Source organism: Capricornis sumatraensis, chromosome 2, assembly GCF_032405125.1.
Source record: "Capricornis sumatraensis isolate serow.1 chromosome 2, serow.2, whole genome shotgun sequence".
In the NCBI taxonomy this organism is placed as follows: domain Eukaryota; kingdom Metazoa; phylum Chordata; class Mammalia; order Artiodactyla; family Bovidae; genus Capricornis; species Capricornis sumatraensis.
Window position 1 is genome coordinate 155,192,713 of NC_091070.1, and position 23,905 is coordinate 155,216,617.

The 23,905-nt window shown below is 40.1% G+C and overlaps 1 protein-coding gene across 1 annotated transcript; it reads left to right on the forward strand.

The window, feature by feature from the left end:
• The first annotated feature begins 1,983 nt into the window (after positions 1-1,983).
• Positions 1,984-23,225, forward strand: LOC138073610 (guanylate-binding protein 2-like). The gene is made up of 11 exons (XM_068965444.1): positions 1,984-2,082; positions 7,428-7,636; positions 8,154-8,281; positions 9,190-9,299; positions 13,462-13,658; positions 13,997-14,239; positions 16,792-17,072; positions 18,467-18,679; positions 20,993-21,095; positions 21,867-22,060; positions 23,013-23,225. Exons 2-11 carry the CDS (start codon positions 7,447-7,449, stop codon positions 23,124-23,126), a joined length of 1,773 nt encoding a protein of 590 aa, XP_068821545.1. The 5' UTR covers positions 1,984-2,082; positions 7,428-7,446; the 3' UTR covers positions 23,127-23,225.
• Positions 23,226-23,905: the final 680 nt, after the last annotated feature.

A 23,905-nucleotide genomic window follows, 5' to 3' on the forward strand; every position in this document is an offset into this window, starting at 1 on the left:
CTGCTGCATTGCAGGCAGATTCTTTACCAGCTGAGCCACAAGGGAAGCCCCAAAGAGCCCAGGGACTACAAACTCAAGCTGCCTAATTATTATATGTAATAGGTAATAACATGTGAAGAGTTTGGCCTAGGAAGCAATCGATAAATAAGAAACATTATTATTATTGTTGTTCACTTGGCAACAATAGAGGTATTAAGTGAGGTGGTTGATAGCATGGGTTCTAGAGAAAGACTTTTGGGGTTCAGTCATACTAACTTGTGATTTTAGCACGTTATTAAATCTCTCTAATATCGTGGTAAAAGTAAATAATATTGTGGTAAAAATATTGTGGTAAAAGACTAAGAGGGGATAATGTATGTATAGAAGTTGTCACTGGGTATGAATCAAGTGTGCAAAAGATGGAATATAACCTCATTTTTTATTATTTATTAAGCACTAAGTGCCAGTACTAGGATTAAGTATGGAGAATTAAAAAAATGTATGACACAGTCATTCCCCTGGAGAACTTATAGTTCTCACTAACTAAACACGAGTAATCAGCTACATTGTGACTGAATCTAATTGGACCTAGAAAATCATTATATTAGGTTTTCTCATCCTAATACTTTTCAAACTGTCTCCAAATAAGAAAAAAACAGCATTATTTTAATTGATCCAATGGATCTTTCTCTCATTTTTCTTTTTAGCAATCTCTAAGATGTTTTCTAATTATAAAATTTAAAGGTTCCAGCTGAGAAGTCATGTCACGCTCTCTCACTAGCATAGATTTTGCAATTCTTTCGTAGCCTTCAGTTCAGTTAAGTCACTCAGTTGTGTCCGACTCTTTGCAACCCCATGAATCGCAGCAAGCCAGGCCTCCCTGTCCATCACCAACTCCGGGAGTTCACTCAGATTCACGTCCATTGAGTCAGTGATGCCATCCAGCCATCTCATCCTCTGTCGTCCCCTTCTCCTCCTGCCCCCAATCCCTCCCACCATCAGGGTCTTTTCCAATGAGTCAACTCTTCGCATGAGGCGGCCAAAGTACTGGAGTTTCAGCTTTAGCATCATTCCTTCCAAAGAAATCCCAGGGCTGATCTCATTCAGAATGGATGGGTTGGATCTCCTTGCAGTCCTAGGGACTCTCAAGAGTCTTCTCCAACACCACAGTTCAAAAGCATCAATTCTTTGGTGCTCAGCTTTCTTCACAGTCCAGCTCTCATATCCATACATGACCACAGGAAAAACCATAGCCTTGACTAGACGGACCTTAGTTGGCAAAGTAATGTCTCTGCTTTTGAATATACTATCTAGGTTGGTCATAACTTTTCTTCCAAGGAGTAAGCGTCTTTTAATTTCATGGCTGCAATCACCATCTGCAGTGATTTTGGAGCCCCCAAAAATAAAGTCTGACACTGTTTCCACTGTTTCCCCATCTATTTCCCATGAAGTGATGGGACTGGATGCCATGATCTTCGTTTTCTGAATGTTGAGCTTTAGGCCAACTTTTTCACTCTCCTCTTTCACTTTTGTCAAGAGGCTTTTTAGTTCCTCTTCACATTCTGCCATAAGGGTGGTGTCATCTGCATATCTGAGGTTATTGATATTTCTCCTGGCAATCTTGATTCTAGCTTGTGTTTCTTCCAGTCCAGAGTTTCTCATGATGTACTCTGCATAGAAGTTAAATAAGCAGGGTGACAATATCCAGCCTTGACGTACTCCTTTTCCTATTTGGAACCAGTCTATTGTTCCATGTCCAGTTCTAACTGTTGCTTCCTGACCTGCATACAGATTTCTCAAGAGGCAGGTCAGGTGATCTGGTATTCCCATCTCTTTCAGAATTTTCCACAATAGCCTTAGATTCTACTTTCAGTTTCAGTGCTATTTCTTTGCAGACATTGCCTGACAGTTTTGCTTTCTTGTCATTGGCTGTCTGAGGAAAATCTGAGAAGCCCCAGGAGAGGGGAGGGATAAAGCAAAGCCCAAATTGCCAGTGAGAGAGAAAAGTGAAACCAAACTCAGAAGAAACACGAAGAGGACAAGCTCTTCTAACCTTCCAGTTGAGGCAGCTTTCTGCTCGTCTCTACAGAATCTCTCCACCGGGTAAGACTGAGGCTGGGTGGGAAGAGATTTATGGGAGGCAGCACACTTTTTCTAAAGCAATCATACTAAGACAGGCTGTGCAGAGCCTGATCTGTCATGAGTTCAGATGAAAGTCTGATGTTGGGCAGCAGGGTGTCCTCTAGGTGCCCACTGCTGAGCTCTGTGTTGAGTTAGGTTCCAGCAGAGGCAGAGTCTAAACTGAGAGCCAGGAATGCTTCAAGATTCTTTCCTGATACTTTATTAAAGTGTTTTTATTTTTGACAAAACCCACTAACTAAAGCTCGGAGTTCACTTCTGTCTTTATTGAAAACTTTCCAAGTGCTAGAACTTAGGGTCTACAAAAAAAGGCTACAGGTTATTGTTATTTGGGAACTTATAAAATCTTTGTGCAGCCGCTTTTTCTGGTCAGTAACTGATTGATTCTCATTTTATAAAAGTGCTATGTCTCATGTTAAAACCAGACAATCTTCTTGCCAGCAGTCCTTGTGGGCCACTGTTGTAAAAGGAAATGAGTACAGTACTATCATAGGGAAAAAAAAAGAAAATCTTTTTATTTTAGCCATCCCTAGAGAAATGGGAAGCCAGATAGGTGGCAAGACTGGCATCGTGTAAGATTCCAGTCTTCAGCCAAAAGTCAGAAGTAAGCAACTATAATAGAAGCAATCATGCTTTCTTGTAGGATAAGAATAAAAACCAGCATCCCTTAGTCTGTCTTTGTTGATATCTCAAAAAGTTAATAAAAGTTTTATCATGATCACTTCCAGTTACAGGGATCGAGACATTGAAGTTAACAAGGTAAGTAGGGCATTACTAAAAGAAAACTTCAACTTCTCTTAATGCTATAAAATTATCAAATCATCAAGTCCTGGTTAAAGAGGTCATGACTAAAATCATGCGAATAAATACTTTATATAGAACAGAGTTCAGAGAGGAAACATGATCATTTACAAGATCATGTTTCATAAGAGTAGCTTCATTACCTGAGGTAATTGAAAGCAATATGCCAGTTGATATATATGGAGATAATAAAGAATCAATCTTCAAACACAAGGAGGTCAAAATTTGGTAACATAATTGAGTGAAATATAGAGTGTTAACAAAAATTTCAGAAACTATGACCTGATTAAAATGAAAGTCAAGTCGCTCAGTCGTGTCTGACTCTTTGTGACCCCGTGGACTGTAGCCCACCAGGCTCCTCCATCCATGGGATTCTCCAGGCAAGAATACTGGAGTTGGTTGCCATTTCCTTCTCCAGGGGATCTTTCCGACCCAGGGTTCGAACACAGGTCTCCTGCATTGCAGGAAAATGCTTTAACCTCTGAGCCACCAGGGAAAAAGTGTTTTATTCAAGGTTTATTAGGACTGCAGCCTGGGAGACAAGTTCAAGAAGCACTTAAAAACTTGTGTTCCTCTTGACTACAAAATAGAAAAAGTTTATAAAGGTCAAAACTAAGACCAGTTACTTACAATTATGTGTTACGGATTTTAATTAAGGCAAAAAGTAAGGACCTGAATTGGTTGCTGAATTGATTTTAAATTGGTTTAAATCACTGAAATGGTTTTAAAGTTCCACAGGATGAGGGGAGGAGGGAACCCTGAACCATAAAGTTGCAGGTAGCAGATGTTGTCCCAAATACAGCTGATGGTGTCCTTAGGTGTGATACAGGTCAGAGAAAACTCAAGCTTTTCATGGTGCTAGGATATGCCATAGACTAAATTCTTAATGGCACTCAACTCTAGTTTTGTATGTCTGAACTATGATTACTCCATTGTAATTTCAATTTGTCATGAAGAGTGAAATTCAGATTAGAGGTATCAGTCTTGGGCGAAAACACATGAATTCAGATGCAGAACGGTTAAGAAGCAGTGAGTCACTAGACAGTGTGGATTGTGGCCTCTCAGGAGTGCCTGTCCCTGTGAGGAGGAAGCCGCTGGGCACCCTGAGTCTCAGTCTGATCCAGAACTTGCCCAGGAACAGACTTGGGAGAAACCTATTCAAGACTGGGTTAGAATGGCATGTGTTTCACATTCTATAAATGTTTGACACAGTATTCCCCAGATGCAGGCTGCCTGTTACGTATGCCTGAGGTGAGACAGCTCAGGGTGTCCTATCCAAAGATCAAAATTTGAAGGTGAAAAGCTTTGACAGGAATTTTGTAATGAAATCAGAAGATGTGAGACACAAGAAAAAAAATCTCCATGTTATGGAAATGGGATACAAGCTGAGCCAGTGGAAATGCAGTCTGGTATACCCTTCTTCTGGAAAAGAATTTGGCAATAAGCAACAAAAGTATACACTCTTGCCTTTTGACAGAGCAACCTCATTCCCCAGCATCTATTCTGAAGAAAGAGCTGCAACAATATGAAAGCAGGGTTATTCACTGCAGCACTGTAATTGAAAAACACTAGAAGCAATCTAAGTGCCCACACATAGGAGTGCTTAAGTAAACTTTGGTATATACATTTAATGGAGTAGACACCCATCCAAAAGAATGAGCAAGCTTTCTATGAAGTGATATAGAGTGATTTCCATATATTTGTAAAATGTGATCTTTCTTATTAAAAATGTGAATAGGAAAATATATATGATTTATGGAAAGAATATCTAGGAAGTATCAACCAGAAACTAATTAGATTGGTTTATTCTCAGAGAATGGGTGATTATAAGGTAGTAAGAATAGAAATCCCATGGACAGAGGAACCTGGTGGGCTACATGGGGTCACACAGAGTCGGACACTACTGAGCTTTCAAGAATAGAAGGGTGGAACAGGAATGGAGTGCTCAGATGAAGAAAAAGTGACATTTCTCTGAGTATACCTTTTTGGAAAGCTCTGACTCTCACAACTACAAAATGTTTCACATACTCAAAAAATAATCCCACACTAAAATTAACCAAGATGTGAAATAAGTGAAAATGTTAGTCACTCAGTCATGTCCGACTCTTTGCAAACTTATGGACTGTAGCTTGCCAGACTCCTCTGTCCATGGAATTCTCCAAGCAAGAATACTGGAGTGGGTAGCCATTTCTTTCTCTGGGGGATCTCCCCAACCCAGGGACTGAACCCATGTCTCCCGCATGGCAGGCAGATTCTGAGCTACCACAGAAGCCCAACCAAGACCTGGGGGAGTCCTCAGCGAAGCTGAAATAGTAACAAATGAAACTGTGTTACAAATGAATAAACTAACAGCTCAAGAGGATGAGGAAGGAAAGAACTAACCTAAGAATTTCAGAATAGTGTTTTGACTATATATATTAGGTTAAAGACAAAACAACTATGTCTTAATAATGCACTTTAATTAGTAAATCTATTTATCACCAAGATACGGATTAGCAACTTTGAAACTATGCATAAACTAGGACTGAGCACATAAGCAAATTTATGATAATAAGAGCTGTGGCTTTCATAGTCAGAGTATGGAGTTGAAAGGTAAAGCTTGAGTAATTCCTGTTGTGTTGAACTGCAATAGGAAACATGAGCAGTATATAACATAGGGGGTCCAGCCTGGCACTCTGTGACAACCTAGAGGGGTGGGATGGTGGGGTGAGAGCAAGGGTCAAGAGGGAGGGGATATCTATGTGCTTATGAATGATTCATGCTGTTATATAGCAGAAACCAACACAACATTGTAAAGCAATTATCCTCCAATTCAAAACATCAGCAGGAAATTAAGACTGTATACAGAAAGACAGAAATAAATATAGATGTATCTGCATGTGCTAGTATTCATACCTGTATTTCTGAATTTGGCCCATGAGGGGACCTAGAAATAAGGTCACATCTAGTGTTACATCCTGGCATCAAAGTTCTATTATCCAAATAAGGGAATCAAGGTTTCTGGAGAAATGGCCAAATCTAGAGCTGACTCAGGCAAAGTACAAGAAGGACCAGGAATACCTTGTGGTGCCACAAAGTATAAAAGTGCTTAGAATATGATGGAAGCATGGCCAAACGACCCAGGAGCCAGTTTGAAGAAGCTCTCAAAGAACAAATCTGGGGCAAATTAAGCAATAAGTAAATAATAATTTGTTTGTTGTTGTTTAGTCACTAAGTTGTGTCTGACCTTTTGTGACCCCGTGGACTATAGCCCACCAGGTTCCTCTGTCCATGGGATTTTCCAGGCAAGAATACTGGAGTAGGTTACCATTTCCTTCTCCCGGATCGTTCCGACCCAGGGTTGAACCTGCCTTTCCTTCTTGGCAGGCAGATTCTTTACTTCTGAGCCACAAGGGAGTGAGAGTAAAGTACTAAACCCCACAGAATAAAATAAAATAAATGTCTATGAGTCGATACTGATACAACTAAATAATTAAATGAGGAAATAAAATAGAGAAGACGGGATAGCTTGTTTGAAGTAGAACCTCAGCTAATGCTGAAGGAATGGTGAAGTACGAATGACCTACAGGCAAGCACCACGGTAATAACTGTTACAAGCAAGAATCATTATTAGTGGATGTTAAAATCAGCACTAAAGAAATGATATGAAACTTTGAGGAGAATATATCTGCAGTCTCAAAAATATCTCCCTCAATGTTAACTTTTTTAATTACAAGGAGGTAACTGTAACTACAGTGGAGAAAACTGGCAGGCAACCCCTAAACCAAGCGAGCAGAGTTAACATCCCAGCACCAGAGTGTGTTCTGCAGACATTATGGAACCTTGGACAGGATACACCGAGAATGGCAGAACATCACAACCACGGCATTCTTGCCAAAAAAAGGAAAAACAACCTCAATATAATTATGAGGAACCATAAGAAAAACCCAAACAGAGGGATATTTTGCAAAATGACAGGGCAGTCCTCTTCCAAAATGACAATGTCATGAAAGACAGAATGAAAATGAGGAACTGCCAATGGTGAGAGAAGACTAAGCAAGGGTAGTGAGTGAAGGCGACAAAGGATCCTGAATTGCATCCTGGATCAGAAACGGACGCTAGGAGCAAACGGAAAGCTAGGACAAAAACAACTAGGCAAAAGGAAAACTGGTGACATGGGGAAAAGTGTGTAGCTTAGTTAATAGTATTGTTTCAGTATAAAAGTCCTGTTTCAATCATTGTCTGTGGTTACATAAGATATTAATAATAGGGTAGCTGGGGAAATGGCACATGGAAGTTCTCTGTGTCCAACGTATGCTTTTGTGTAAGGGTAAGCTCCTTCAAAATAAAGTTATTTTTAAAGGGAACCCTTGGACTAGTCTATAGACAAGCTTAAAGGGACCATTGGGCTTTTTAAAACACATAAGGAAAAAAGTTCAAGGAGAAAACCAAATTTTGGTCCTAACTGTAAAGTTCTCACTCAGCTCACTGACTAAATGTTGGTTTTCATGCCATCTTTTCCCTTGAAGATCAGGGAACACCCTGGACATGGCCTCAGAGATCCACATGCCAGCCCCAAAGTGCCTCATTGAGAACACCAATGGGCAACTGCGGGTTAATCCAGAAGCTCTGAAGATCCTGTCTGCCATCAGGCAGCCTGTTGTGGTGGTGGCTATCGTGGGCCCCTACCGCACAGGCAAGTCCTACCTGATGAACAAGCTGGCCGGGAAGAAAAAGGGTGAGTGACAAGGGCAGAGTCCAGCCAAGTCCCTTCTGTCCACCCACACTCCCAGCGTGCAGCATGGTAATGTGAGGAGAGGAAGTGAGAGACCAGGGAGGGATATTGAAAGCTAATTTTCATTTTAGGGATGGGCTTCTAACATTCATTCTGGGCTGAAGGATAAGAGTCAACTCTTTCTTCCCACTTTGCCTTAACTTCCTCTTTAAAGTATAAACGTGTCTTTCTGAAAGGAGTACAGTAACTATAAATAAAACTAGATAATAATAAATAATAAAACATTTACTAAAACATATGTGGATTAACATCAAGTTTATAGTGATCTCTAAGGTATTACAAAAATTTCAGTTTGTACTGAATGTTCTAAATTCTCTTTTTCTCATAATTAAGATCAATATTGATTATGCTTTCATTTATTTCTTTAAATCTTGACTTTATTACCTAATATCTCAATTTCCAGATCCAATCCACCTGCTATTAAAAATCCATCCTCTCTTTTCCCCATGCCCTCTTGCAGGCTTTTCTCTGGGCTCCACGGTGCAGTCTCACACGAAGGGCATCTGGATGTGGTGTATGCCTCATCCCAAGAAGCCAGACCATACTCTGGTTCTGCTTGATACTGAGGGCCTGGGGGATGTGGAGAAGGTAAAGAAATAAATCTTCTAATCCTGTTTATGTCAAATCAGTAGCCCTTCTTGCACTATCACTTCCCACCCTTTGAATTGTGCTTCAAATATATACTATTAATGTATTATATTCTTCTTTTATTTTCTTTAATTTATTTATTTATTTACTTGTTTGTGCTCAAGATTTGACCTCAAATGCAATTTGAAGCAATCCAAAGTGAGCTTTATGTGAAGTGTTGCATATCTTGGCCACACATATAAGCATTGAGAGTGCTCAGTAAGGCCCACTGATATTTTTGTGACCCATAAAATAATGACTAATGACTTTTTAAGTCATTTTCCTTTCATATTGTGGAAAAACATTCTAATAAAGCTACTGAAGGTACATCTAAATCTAAGTAGAAAATTTATAAACATGTCTGACTTGTCAGAGTGGGAATCCAGAAAGATGGTGGAAATAGTGTTATCCACAGCTGCACAATTAGTGAGAAAAGCAGAGTATAAGACCTGATAACAACAGCTTTGTTCATAAAGGATCATACATTACTACTCTTAGAAGTCTTAGAAAACTCTTGTTAAAGGGGTTAACTATTTAACTATTTTAACTATTGTTTAAAAGGTGCTTCATCAAGACATGTCATGGGAATAGAAGATCATTATCTCACTTCCAGAGAGAGGTTTCAATTCTATTACCTGATCAAGTGCTTATTTGCTTTACACTCTCATGTGCAGTTAGATAAAGTCTTATTTAAATTTCACTACACCATTGATTTTATGTTTTTAAAATCATGTACAGATGGATAAAACTTTGCATAGGGAAATGATTAATGTGTTTCCAAAATAGAGACAGCTGGGTCAGAGTCTGTCCATCTGAACTGGAATCATGTGCTCTTAGTTACTTGGCGTGGCTTCTCCAATGACTTCTAGGGAGACAACCAGAATGACTCCTGGATCTTTGTCCTGGTGGTTCTCTTGAGCAGCACCTTTGTATACAACAGCATGGGAATCATCAATCAGCAGGCCATGGACCAACTACAGTATCCTTTTTGTGGACTAGACAACATGAAATCTAGAAAAGAACAGCTTCATTTTAATCACCAGTTACAGTGGTGGTCCACTGCAGAAGAACTCAGGAGTCCCCTTCTTAATGAATCCCACTATGCTTATGCTCACCATCCCTGTTTACCTCAATCACCACCCGAAGCCCAAGCCTTTCTTTTCACACATCATCCTCAGACACTTAGCTGCACAAGGTTCTGTGTGCCTTTCATCCGAGTTAATATTTTTGGGTCACAATCTCCTCAGGAGCTTCCTGTGTGTAATCTGAAGCTGACCCCAGTCCCTAGATAGTGTGTATGCATGGGTGTGCTAAGTTGAATCAGTCGTGTCTGATTGTCTGTGACCCTATGGACTGTAGTCCACCAGGCTCGTTGGTCGAAGGGATTCTCCAGGCAATAATTCTGGAGTGGATTGCCATGCCCTTCTCCCGAGGATTTTACTAACCCAGGGATCAAACCCATTTCTCTTAAGTCTTCTGCATTATCAGGAGGGTTCTTTACCACTGGTAGCACCTGGGAAGCTCACCCAGACAGTAAGGAGAGACAAAAGAGGATGGCAGATCACTTGAGATTGGTACGTGGCAGGTTTAATAAGCAAGGGAATTTACTTAGGTATGCTTTCTTAGGTGACTGGAAGACTAACAGATTTCCACACCCACCTGCCAAATTTTAAAGGTCTCTATAGATGCCTAACGGGATTCACTTTCATGCATTGGAGAAGGAAATGGCAACCAACTCCAGTGTTCTTGCCTAGCAAATCCCAGGGACGGGGGAGCCTGGTGGGCTGCCGTCTATGGGGTCGCATGGAGTTGGACATGACTGAAGTGACTTAGCAGCAGCAGCAGCATAGATGCCTAAATTGAACCTGGTGAGTACACAGTCCAGATGGTCCTAGCACCACATTACTATCTCAAGGAGGCTGTGGCCTCGTGCAGCTTCCAGCATGGGGAAGGCAAGTGCAGTGCACATTCCAAAGACGGAGAAGAGGGTGAGCATACTTCAGTTGCCTGGGTCCACCTCAGGGGACAAAACTGCAGTCATATTTGATCACCTCCCCTTACAAATATCCATTGCCAAACCCTCGGTATCCTCTAAAACTCATGTTCTCATTCAGCTTCTTCTTGGCCTTTAAGTGTGGTAGTTCTTTGATTCTTGAGCTTCTATTCTTCTTTTAGTCCCTAAGGCGTCTCATCCACCCTTGGACTTTCACTAGCACCTTTGTGTCAGTTACCATAACATTTGTATAAGCAATCATGACCACCACTCTCAGGTAACATTTGTATAAGCAATCATGACCACCACTCTCAGGTACAAAATTCTTACACAATTTAGATGTGTAAGAAACATCTCAAACTTGACATGCAAAAACAACACAAAAATCTTAAATATTTGTGACTATAATGAATTGAATATTATCATGCTTCTGACACTATTAAAGTAGAAATATATGGGGGATCTTTTTTAAAAAATTAATATATTTTAATTGGAGGATAATTACTTTACAATGTTGTGACAGTTTTTGCCATACATTGACATTAATCAGCCATGGTTACACATGTGTCCCCCTATCCTGAACCTCCCTTCCCTCTTCCCTCCCCACCCCACCCCTCTGGGTTATCCCAGAGCACCGGATTTGGTTGTCCTGCTTCAAGCATCGAATTGCACTGGCCATCTATTTTACCTATGGCAATATACATGTTTCAATGCTATTCTCTCAAATCATCCCACCCTGGCCTTCTCCCACAGACTCCAAAAGTCTATTCTTTACATCTGTTTCTCTTTTGCTGCCCTCCATATAGGATCATCATTACCATCTTTCTACATTCCATATAGATGCATTAATATACAGTATTTGTGTTTCTCTTTCTGACTACTTCACTCTGTATAATAGGCTCTTGTTTTATTCAACTTATTAGAACTGACTCAAATGTGTTCCTTTTTATAGCTGAGTAATATTCCATTGAGTATATGTACCACAACTTCCTTATCCATTCGTCTGCCAATGAACATCTAGGTTGCTTCCATATCCTAGTTATTGTAAATAGAGCTGCAATGAACATTGGGGTACATGTTTCTCTTTCAATCTGGGTTTCTTTGGGGTGTATGCCCAGCAGTGAGATTGCTGGGTCGTATGGCACTTCTATTTCCAGTTTTTTAAGGAAACTCCACACTGCTCTCCATAGTGGCTGTCCCAGTTTGCATTCCCACCAACAGTGTAAAATGGTTCCCTTTTCTCCACACCCTCTCATTTGTTGTGGGCATTTTGATGAAGGCCATTCTAACTGGCATGAGATGATACCTCATTGTGGTTTTGATTTGCATTTGTCTAATAATGAGTGATGCTGAGCATCTCTTCATGTGTTTATTAACCATCTGTATGTCTTCTTTGGAGAAATCTCTGTTCAATTCTTTTGCCTACTTTTTGACTGGATTGCTTGCTTTTTTGGTATTGAGTTGCATGGGCTTCTTGAATATTTTGGAGATTAAATCTTTGTCAGTTGTTTCATTTGCTATTATTTTCTCCCATTCTGAAGGCTGTCTTTTCACCTTGCTTATAGTTTCCTTCATTGTGCAAAAGCTTTTAAGTTTAAATAAGTCCCATTTGTTGATTTTTGGTTTTATTTCCATTACTCTGGGAGGTGGGTCATAGAGGATCTTGCTATGATTTATGTCATTGAGTGTTCTTCCTATATTTTCCTCTGTGAGTTTATAGTTTATAGTTTCCTCTACAGAGTTTTATAGTTTCTGTTCTTACACTTATATCTTTTTCCATTTCAAGTTTATTTTTGTGTATGGTGTTAGAAAGTGTTCTAGTTTCATTTTTTTACATGTAGTTGAACAGTTTTCCCAGCACTTTAAGAGACTTTTTTCTCCATTGTATATTTTTGCTTCCTTTGTCAAAGATAAGGTGTCCATACGTGTGTGGAATTATCTCTGGAAAAGTCTTAAATTTTTGACCAAAAGCACCCCTTCAACATCACAGTAAATTTCCATAGCACTCATAGAGATTATTGGATCAAAAGCTTAGTATTCATCCTAGACAATTCCTTTCTTTATTTCTTACAAACTATTGCACACAGTCTGGTCAGCTCCCCTGTCATAGGTATTTGCCCAGGCTGGCTAATTCCCACCACTTCTTCAATGGTATATTCAGTTTAAGCTTCCATCTTCTTGCCTCCGGGTTATCTTCTTAACTGCCTAACCTTCTCTTTCTCTTCTCTCTTGCCTCTCATATGTACAGCACCTGCCAGTTTTTGTTTTAAAAACAAACATCAGGTCATATTCTCCTCTCAATTTAAAGCTTCTCAGTGGCTTCCCATTAAATTTAGATTAAAATTCAAACACTTTCTACAGTGTAGCCTACAGTGCCTACATAGTCTGGACCTTAGCTATTCCAGGACTTCTGCCCTAGCCACGCTGGCTTCCCTGCTGTATGTTAGACACCCTCAATGATTTCCCCTCTGAGGTTTTGCAGGAGCTATTTCCTCACCGGTGCATTAGTACATGGCAGCCTCTCTCAGTTCATTTAGATTTCTGTACAATGATCACCTCAGAAGGAATTTACCTGAACCACCACTTAAAGCAGCACCATGCACAGATACACACAGTTATTCTCTAAAGTTTAGCTGAGATTCATTTTTCTTCAAGGCAACTATTATCAATATCTCAGGTTTATTATATTTTTGTTTACTTGTTTTTCATCTGTCCCCCTCTGCAGAATGCGTGTATGTTAGTCATTCAGTCATGTCCGACTCTTTATGACCCCATAGGCTGTAGCCAGCCAGGCTCCTCTGGCCATGGAATTCTCCAGGCAAGAATACTGGAGTGGGTTGCCATTCCCTTCTCCAGGGAATCTTCCTAAGCCGAGAATCGTACCTGGGTCTCTGGCAATGCAGGCAGATTCTTTACCTTCTGAACCACCAGGGAAGCCCTCAAGGACTATAGATGGTAGCATTTTCTCACTCATCACAATGTTGTTTGTCCCTAGGACAATTCCTGGTGTATAGTAATTGCTCAGTAAGTGTTTGTGGAATGAATGAATGAGCTAATTAAGAAAAATTAGTTTAGATAAGCTTTGGGGAACAGTGTAGCATAAAAGGTGCTACTCCTTTTCTGCAGTTTTCCTATGTTAGCATCCCAGCTATGTGACAGAGCTGACACATCGAATCAGGGCAAAATCCTCACCTGATGAACATGAGGTCCAAGACTCAGCCAACTTTGTGAGCTTTTTTCCAGACTTTGTGTGGACTCTGAGAGATTTCTCCCTGGAGCTGAAACTAGATGGACAACCCATCACTGCTGACGAGTACCTGGAGTATTCACTGAAGCTAAAGCAAGGTTACTGGGACTCATGGTTGGCAAACAGAAAAAGAGAAAACAGTATCAGAATGACCAATTCAATGCAGATGCTGAAAATTATAATTTTATAACTTTGTTATCCGTTTTATTAGAGGAAATGAAACGTTTCTTAGATAAATCAGTGCAATCTAATTTTAAGTTACTTCCTTCTTGGAGAAGGAAAGAAATTTCGTTTCTCTACCCCTTTAATTATTGGGTCTGATCCATGATTAGTTACTTTTTACCTCTTTATATAGGATTTGTGCAAATTACAAAAATGAAGGGTATATATTTGAAGTAGCTTGAAGCTGTAAAACCTCTGATTTTCTTTCCTCTAGGAAATGATAAAAAAACTAAAAACTTTAATGAACCTCGGTTATGTATCCGAAAGTTCTTCCCAGAGAAAAAGTGCTTCATCTTTGATCCCCCTGCTCATAGGAGGTGCCTCAGCCACCTGGAGCACCTACAAGAGGAAGATTTGAACCCTGAATTCAGAGAACAAGTTGCAGACTTCTGCTTCTACATCCTCAGGCATTCCAAGGCCAAGACTCTCTCAGGCGGTATCACAGTCAATGGGCCTCGTGAGTCCCTCTTACTCTCTTTCCTTACCTGGACTTTCCTACTGCCCATCATAGACAACAGAATTGGGAGGCATGAGGATTACTTCTGACAAATACAGAGTCTAATGATGCCAAGGAAAACACACCACAAGGGTCACAGTGTGAATTTTACATATGAACTAAAACTATTTCTGATATTATCTAATATTCACATGAGTCAGATGAATAAAGATAAAGAACTAGAATCTAACCCTGGTGTAGTAACCTTCTCCACCAACTTCTCAACTCCATTTTTATGAAATTCCTTCCAGGAGAGGTGTGTTATTGACAAAGTCAGGAAAAGGCAATTATTCCATGTATGTGAGGCTATGCTTCTCACCTTAACACAATTCTCTTGTTAATCAATGCAAAAATGTGTGATTAGGCACTCTGATTAGGAGTGCCTGCCAAGTACCAACCACTGGGCATAATCCTCATTCCAACATGATGGGAACAAAAGGTACTTAAGCAATTTATGTAACCCTAAGGATTAAACACGGATAAATACAGGGAACCATACCTGAAAGGACCTGCGGGTGACTTCAAGGAGGTTAAAGTCTGAGCCCAGTGAAAAGATCTTGAGGAATGACAGGCAAAGAGGTAAAGATATGTAATTTATGTTTCATGCAGTCCTTCAGAATGTTTTAGATAATGTGCTAGAGGGATGTACATGAAGCAACAAGAAGATGAATGGTACTGCAATATTTTATAATAAATGGGGACTATGTAGGCTAAGATAGTGGCAATAGAGACTGTCAAAATTAGCAGAATCCTCACATATTTTGAATATCAAATCCATAAGTTTAGATGAGGGAAGGCATGTAGGTATGTGGAAGAAATGATATGGCAGTGTTAAGATTGACTCCAGGATTCTGAGCTTAAGCGACTACTTGAACACATGTTATTTACTAAAAGAAATATCTGGAGGAGGAATAGTTTTCCAGAATGGATGAAGTTGTTTAGATCTGGATTATTTACTATTGATTTTCCTTCCTGCCAATGTAGGAGACCTAAGAGACCTGAGTTCAACCACTGGATTGGGAAGATCCCCTGGTGGAGGAAATGGCAACCCACACCACTATTCTTGCCTAGAGAATCCCACGGACAGAGGACTCTGGCAGGCTACAGTCCATAGGGTCACAAAAAGTCAGACATGACTGAAGTGACTTAGCACATGTTCATATAAGTGATATCATATGATATTTGTCTTTCACTGTTTGATTATTTCATTTAGTATGGTAATCTCTAGGCCCATTTATGTTGCTGCAAATCACATTATTTCATTTCTATGGCTGGGTAACATCCCATTGTATATATGTACCATATCTTCTTTATCCACTCACTGTTGATGGACATTTGATTGCTTCTATGTCTTGACTGGGGCTTCCCTGGTAGCTCAGTGGTAAAGAATCCACCTGCAATGTGGGAGACCTAGGTTTGATCCCTGGATCAGGAAGATTGCCCTGGAGGAGGGTATGGCAACCCACTCCAGTATTCATGTCTGGAGAATCCCATGGACAGAGGGGTCTTGTGGGCTACGATCCATAGGGTTGCAGAGTCAGACATGACTAAAGTGACTGAGCATGCACGCATGTCCTGATCATTATAAATAGTGCTGCTATTATTATTGGTGTGCACACATCTTTTCATATAGTCGTTTTCTCTGTATATATGCCCAAGATTAGGATTTCAGGATCATAAGAGGACTCTATTTTTCATTTTTTAGGGGACCTCCATAATGTTTTCCATAGTGACTGCATCAATTTACATTCCCACCAACAGTGTACAAGGGTCCCCTTTTCTTCACACCCTCTCCAGCATTTGCTATTTGTAGACCTTTGAACAATGGCATCTGACCAGTATGGGGTGATAGCTTAGTGTAGCCAAAAACTGGTAGTTGTAGGGCCACAAACCACTCCAGTTTCCCAAGGCTGGGATTTCCTAGTATGTAAGACTTTCAGTGTTAAAACCAGAATTCCCTGGCAGACTTGGATGAATTGATCACACTGCATGGAGCTCAGATGAAAGAATATCTAGGAAGACTCTCTTATTTAGGCCAGACCCAGAACTAGTGAGATGCATCACATATACACTTACCTTTACACACACATGTGCTTGTGTACATTAAAATCTCTCCTTGACCTTTATATGACTTAGAATAGAGAAAGGAAGGGGAACTCATTAAGAAAAAGAAAGAGAGATTCAGGAAGGCTAAGAAAAGATTAAGACTTACCATCTTGTCTGCAAAATATCCTTACTCTAACCCATTTATTCCAATAGCTTTCGTTTGGGTGAAGGAAGAAGGAGGAAAGGGAAGCTTTAAACTATTCTGAACCTAGAGGGTAACAAAATATCCCATCACAATTCTTCTTAAAATTTCTTAAAACTACTGTTTGTAACACTTGAAAAGCATAAAAAGTGCATGATCAGTTGACTCAGAATGATTAAATTTGCATGCTCAGGAATAAACTAACACAGCTTGTTCCTCTGTCTCACCAACTCTTAGTCATTGTTTTTTAAATTCCCTTTCATAGGTCTAGAGAGCCTGGTGCTGACATATGTCAATTCCATCAGCAGTGGGGATCTGACCTGCATGGAGAGTGCAGTCCTGGCCTTGGCCGAGATTGAGAACTTGGCTGCAGTGCAAAAGGCCATTGACCACTATGACCAGCAGATGGGCCAGAAGCTGAAGTTGCCCACGGAAACCCTCCAGGAACTGCTAGACCTGCACTCGGCCACTGAGAAAGAGGCCATTGAAGTCTTCATGAAGCACTCTTTCAAGGATGTGGACCAAGTGTTTCAGAAAAAATTAGGGGTATGTTTGCTATTTTGGTTAATGAGAGGAAGAAAAATCTGAGCCTTTCTCTTTTTTGTTTTTAATTGGAAGATAATTGCTTTACAATATTGTATTGGTTTCTTCCATACAACAATGTGAATACGCCTCTCTTGCTATAAGTAGTCCTCCCAGAGGATAGCAGCCCTCAGTTATATGTACTCATTTGCACTCTTTACTAAAAGAACAGACTGTTCTTAGCCTTAGTCCTGGAGACTATGGTACTATGACCAACTATGGTTATTAAAAATATCCTCATCTATTAATTTCTACCCTATAGATGCCATATTTTAATCAAACAAGTAAACTGTAACACTGTATATGCATAAGATTATTTAAATTTATTTTTTTATTTGAAGTTAGTCAAAGACACAGTGGTTTCATATTCCCTGCTAATAATATAGGAGAATTTGCTTCTTTGTGAAAACCCTAAAAACTTATTGTGTTTAATGTAAAGCAACAATAAATATTCAGAACGACAAGAACGAGAAATCAATCATTAGCATGCTATTTGAGGACTCAAGTCTGAGTTCTTCCAAATTAAGGAAGGATTGTTGTATGACAAATTATCATTTGACAGATTACAATTCCTTCCCCAACTTGTAGGGCAGACTTTTACAAATCATACCTTCCTGCTTTCAAAAGTTCTGATGAAACTAAATAGTGAAAGTCAGCAGGCTATGGATGTCTTTCTAGATGAAAGAAACATGCAAATTCTCTTCTATAATTGAATGTAGGTAAAAATGCTGTTCTGTAGGCTTTCTCCATGCAGACATTAACTGCAGTACAATCTCCATTACCTTCATTGGCCTTTTATTGAGAAAATATGCAAAAGTACTATTACTTTAAAGAATATAGCACTAATCATTGACCCTTTTGAGCACTTACAGAGAAGTCACTGGGCTTAACACTTTGTACCGCTGCATATAATCCTGACAGGGAATCTATGAGATAGATACAATTTCCTGTGTTTTACCAACAAAGAAATCTCATTTCATGAAGGTTGAGGGTCACTAAGTCACAAATTGGTGGAACCAGGAACTTCTTGCAGGCCTGTCATAAGGACAATTGTGTGGTAAACTATTAGGAACTTAAAAAGAGAAGTTTCAAATGGAGCAGTGTTTATGCTTTGAGAATCATTCTCTGAAGCTAAAAAACTATAGGGAAAAAAGCTTCAGATAAACTTAAAGAGAAGCAGATGCATTTTTTAAACCAGCATTCTATTTAAGAGTTTTCCAGAATCTCCCAGCATGGTGAGGGGTGTGTTATATTTATGTGCCACATTCTCTGCAGGAGAAGCATTTCCCAGTAATCCACATTGGTTCACATCCTCATCCTGGCTCACGGTGCCATTTGTGCTCTTTTTCACCTCACAGGACAAGCTACAAGCAAAGCTAGATGACTTTTGTAAACAGAACATGAAAGCGTCCTCAGATTACTGCATGGCTTTAATTCAGGACAGTTTTCATCCTCTATATGAAGACGTGAAGCAGGGAACATTTTCTAAACCAGGATGTTATTATATATTTATTAAGAAGATGAATGAGCTGAAGGATAAGTACCACCAGGTCCCCAGAAAGGGGGTACAGGTAAACTACATACTCATCACCTTTTCTGGGGCCTTGCTGAAGTGACTCTTTCAAACTACAGTGGGAACAACAAAAATGCAGTGGGTCAATGGTGCCTGTGGCTTTCATTGACAATTCACTGGTTTATTCAATAGGACCAACTACCATGAGATGAATACCAGATTCATCCCATGGTAGTGCTTCTTGGAAGCACAGATGGGAGCCCTCAAAAACTTTTGCAGAATTTATTTAATAATTTAGTCATTCTATCATCCAACAATTCTACTCAGGCCTAACAATATGTTTATAACTGGGATTGCTGCTGCTGCTGCTGCTGCTAAGTCACTTCAGTCGTGTCCGACTCTGTGCGACCCCATAGAAAGCAGCCCACCAAGCTCCCCCGTCCCTGGGATTCTCCAGGCAAGAACACTGGAGTGGATTGCCATTTCCTTCTCCAGTGCATGAAAGTGAAAAGTGAAAGTGAAGTCGCTCAGTTGTGTCCGACTGTTTGCGACCCCATGAACTGCAGCCTATCAGGCTCCTCTGTCAATGGGATTTTCCAGGCAAGAGTACTGGAGTGGGGTGCCATTGCCTTCTCTGGTAACTGGGATTAGTGCAGTTTAAAAACAAGCAAGTTCTTTCAAAGTATTCATCAGCAATCAACAAAGTATAGCTTACAGCCAATCTAATAATAATAACAGTTCACATATAGACCTTATTTTGTGTTAGGAAACAAATGGGCTTAACTCATGCTATCCTCACTAGAACACTGTGAAGTACATGATATCAATGTCCTCATTTTATAAATAAGAAAACTGAGGGAAGTAAAATAACTCACCCAAGATGTATAGGTAGTAAGTGGTACAGCTGAAATGGACACACTAATAGGAAACTCTGGGCTCATAAGTATGCTTCTGTGCCAGTATACTCAGCTTATATCAGTTAGAATTAGGTTTGGGCACATATTATTAAAAAACAAAACAAGAGTGTCTTAAAAACACAAAAGTTTCTTTCTCTCTTATATACAAGAAGTAAGGCAGAGGGGTCCAGGCTGCTATGACAATTCCACAATCATGCTGTTCCCAGACTCTCCTGTTGTGCTCCAGCACCTTAGCATCCATCCTCCATCTTCAAGGTCAATTCATGGTGTAAGATGGCTGTTGGAGTTTCACCCATTCCTTCTGTATTACAGATAGGAAGAAAGGGGGGAAACAGAAGAGTGAAAGGTCTCTGGGTCAACTCTCTTTAAGGTGATCTGCAAAAAGCCCAATATAACACCATTGCATAAGTGGTATTAGCCAAATTTTAATCATATGGCCACCTCCAGCTACCAGGGAGATTGACTAAAAAAATGCAGTGTTTTATCATGGCCCATGATGTGCCCTGATGGGGAAAAAAAATAGGTTCTATTACTAAGAACAAAGGGGAGAAAAATATTAGGGTGACTCTAGAAGCTGCTATCCCAGCAACAAAAATAGCCCTGAAGAAAAATAAAGTAGGGTGCAGGCCTAGGAGAGGATGGGAACATGGTCCTATTTTATATGTAGGATTTTAGAGAGGGCCTCTCTGGTGAGGTGCTGTTTCAACAGTCTTCAGGGAAGTCAGGAAGTAAGCCAAGCGAGCATCTAGAAGAAGATAACTTCAAACAACAGAAAATCCTAGAAGGATGAAATGGTTTCTGTCCAACAAATGTGGCGAGAGAGCAATGAGCAACGAAAGAGGCGGCAGGAGGTGAGGTCAGAGAGATGCTCAAGGCCAGAGGCTAACCAGGTAGTATCCTGGAGGGCCCTGAGAGTAGTTTCAGTTTTACTTGAAAAGAGCTGGAAAATCAGCAGAGGATTTGGCGCATCAGAGTGAAGTGATCTTTCTTAAAGTGATACGATGCTAGCTGCTCTCAGGAAATCAGACTGTAGGGGAGCAAGAGTAGAAGGCAGTAGGGAGACCAATTATGAAGCGAATACCATGGTCCAGGCAAGAAGAGATACTATCCTGGACCAGTGTGTTTGGGAGAAATAGGTTACAACTGATGGGCTGTTGCTGGTTTTATTTTGAATCCAAAGTAAATACCATTAGCTGATGTAAAGAACAGCCATAAGGTTTGTAATCCATACAATTAGAAGATCAGCTTTACTGATTACATTTCTAACATTGGGGTGACTGAGTTGAGGCAAATTTGAGGGTGGATCTAGAGTTGGGTTTTAAGCCAGTTTGAAAGAGTATTCATTAATAAATTCTAAAATGGGTAAAATGAAATTGAATTGAAACATGTACTGCTAGGTTTTCCTTGAACCCATAAGCTCTATTTCCTAATTCTAACTTGGTCTGCCTCAATAGACAGGAGAGACACTGAGGAAATATTTGGATTCCAAAGAGGGTGTGGTTGATGCACTTCTACAGACTGATCAGTCGCTGACAGAAAAGGAAAAAGAGATTGAAGGTAAGAATAGCTGAAAACACTCTGCTGCTGCTAAGTCGCTTCAGTCGTGTCCTACTTGTGCAACCCATAGACGGCAGCCCACCAGGCTCCCCAGTCCCTGGGATTCTCCAGGCAAGAACACTGGAGTTGGTTGCCATTTCCTTCTCCAATGCATGAAAGTGAAATGTGAAAGTGAAGTCGCTCAGTTGTGTCTGACTTTTTGAGACCCCATGGACTGCAGCCTACCAGGCTCCTCTGTCCATGGGATTTTCCAGGCAAGAGTACTGGAGTGGGGTGCCATTGCCTTCTCCATGAAAACACTCTAGATAGTTAGAAAGCCCCAGAAATGTTAATGTTAGCTACATTGGTCCACCTGAAATATTACTACAGTGCAAAAGATAGCAAGTATATTTCATATTTTTAAAGGATTCTTTCCTTAACCAATATTTATGTTAATCTGTCTTCTGATTTATTCTTGTTGTTTAGTTCCTAATTTGTGTCCAACTCTCTTTCAACCCCGTGGAGTATAGCCTGCCAGGCTCCTCTGCCCATGGGATTCTCCAGGCAAGAACACTGGAGTGGGTTGCCATGCCCTCCTCCAGGGGATCTCCACCAAGGTTTCAAACTCACATCTCCTGCTTTGGCAGTCAGATTCTGATTGTTCAGTGCAAAAATAAACACAAGAGGCTTTCCTCATGAGATACGCAAACAAGTAAAAAGGGTGAAAGCCAAAATAAAGCTATAAAAATAAATTAAGATTCTCATATTTCTCTGCTTATTTTTCTTCTTAAGTGGAACGCATGAAGTCTGAAGCTGCAGAAGCTGCAAACAAAATGTTAGAGGAAATGCAAAAGAAGAATGAACAGATGATGCAAGAAAAAGAAGCGAGTTATCAGGAACATGTGAAGCAACTGACTGAGAAGATGGAAAAGGAGAGGCCCCAGTTAATAGCAGACCAAGAGAGGGTGCTAGCCCTTAAACTTCAGGTATTCAATTGTAGCATCTCCATTCTATCTTCCACTGTGCTGAATCAAAAGTTCTTAGAAGTTAGAGCATTATATCTGTTTAAGGACTGTTCTAGCCCAAACACTAGTAGACATTTCATTTCCTTACTGCTTCTACCCCCAACCATCTCTGATAATTGAAGTCTATCTTGTTGTTTAGTTGCTAAGTGGTGCCCGACCCCTTTGTGACCCCATGGACTGTAGCCTACCAGACTCCTCTGTCCATGGGATTTTCCAGACAAGAATACTGGAGTGGTTGCCGTTTCCTTCTCCAGGGTATCTTCCCGACTCAGGTCTCCTGCATTTCAGGCAGATTGTCTACCATCTGAGCCACCAGGAGATTCCATGTTGTACCATGAATCACATACCCAGGCTGCTAGTTTCTTCCTGATCTCCGGGCTGTTCTCCAACTCTATGCCGAGTAGGGATGTCTACCCTGTAACAGAGCATGGACCAGTGTAGGCTTTCTCTCAACTTATTTCTGTTATCTCTGCTCCAAAATTTGGCGACTCTTACTAGATTCCCTGATCAAACACCTCTTGTGATTCTGAATTTTGTAGTAACCTTCCTATGGTGCCCCTTCATCTTCCTTGCCTTCTTAGATATATATTTGGGAGTTCGTGTGATATAGAGCTGAGATAGAAAAAGACAGTTTTTCTTTAAAGACTGTTGTTTCAGGTTGAAGGAGGTAAAAATTTAATTCTAGGGGTCACTAATATTTTAGAAACCATAAGAGAAGAATATTTCTGAAGCTAAATAAATCCCAGAAAAATTTTGATAGTAGACTCAAGAAAGAGGGATATAATGAAAATTAAAGGAGGAAAAGATTTCCACAAGAAGTTTCATAACCCATGAGGGATTAATATAGGTATAATTTAGTAAATGTGGGAAATGTTTTAAGTTGTGTGTGTTCAGTCTCCACTTTCCCTTTTAGGAACAGGAACGACTTCTCCAGGAGGGATTCCAAAAGGAGAGCATGAAACTTCATGTTGAGATTCTATACCTCAAGAAGAAACAGGAAGAACCACTACCGTGTAATATTCTCTAAGGACCATAATTTCCTAACCAGTTTCTATCTGTTAAGAACGAGTGAATGAGCAACTTCAAGATGTCAAATAATTGCCACTAAACTTGATGTCATAAGATGCATTTTCATTGAGGCTTAAAGTTTGCAAAGATGAAATAAAATGTGAAGATAGTATTTAACCATAGAAGAATTTAATTTATGATTAAATATAGTATAAATGACTAGTATGATACCTCACTAGAACCTGTGTTTGAAATCATGCATATTGACTCTAGAGAGACTTTTAATTGTGTAATTGGGATACATTTACATCCACTTTGGAGATATCAGAGGTGTTCTATTCAGTGTAGACTGTTTCCCCACACATAAACCACCCCTCTAAATATCCTCAGCCCCATGGTCTTACTCAAGGATTTACTTTTGTACTGGGATGGAGTTGGAGTGTTGTGTACACAGGAAAAGTCTGATGAGAGTGTTCAAAGTCATGGAGCACAGTTAAGCATTACTCCTGCTAAGCAGTCAATAGTCACATGACAGCTTCCAATAAGAGAGACTTGGAACAGTTAACTTCAGGGTGCAGACAGTGTTCAGTTCTCCATTGGGTGGAGGCCGCATTGCTGTGGTCACTGATGGGATTCCTCAACGCTGGTAGGGGAATTACTAGCACCTGTGTGAAATGGATATATGAGTGGATGTTCAACGTCCTTTGTCTAGAGAATCCCTCTAGATAATTACTGCCCCATTTCTAGGCCATATAACGTCTATTTTACTCTTCTTTTTTTAGTTCCCCTCACCCACAG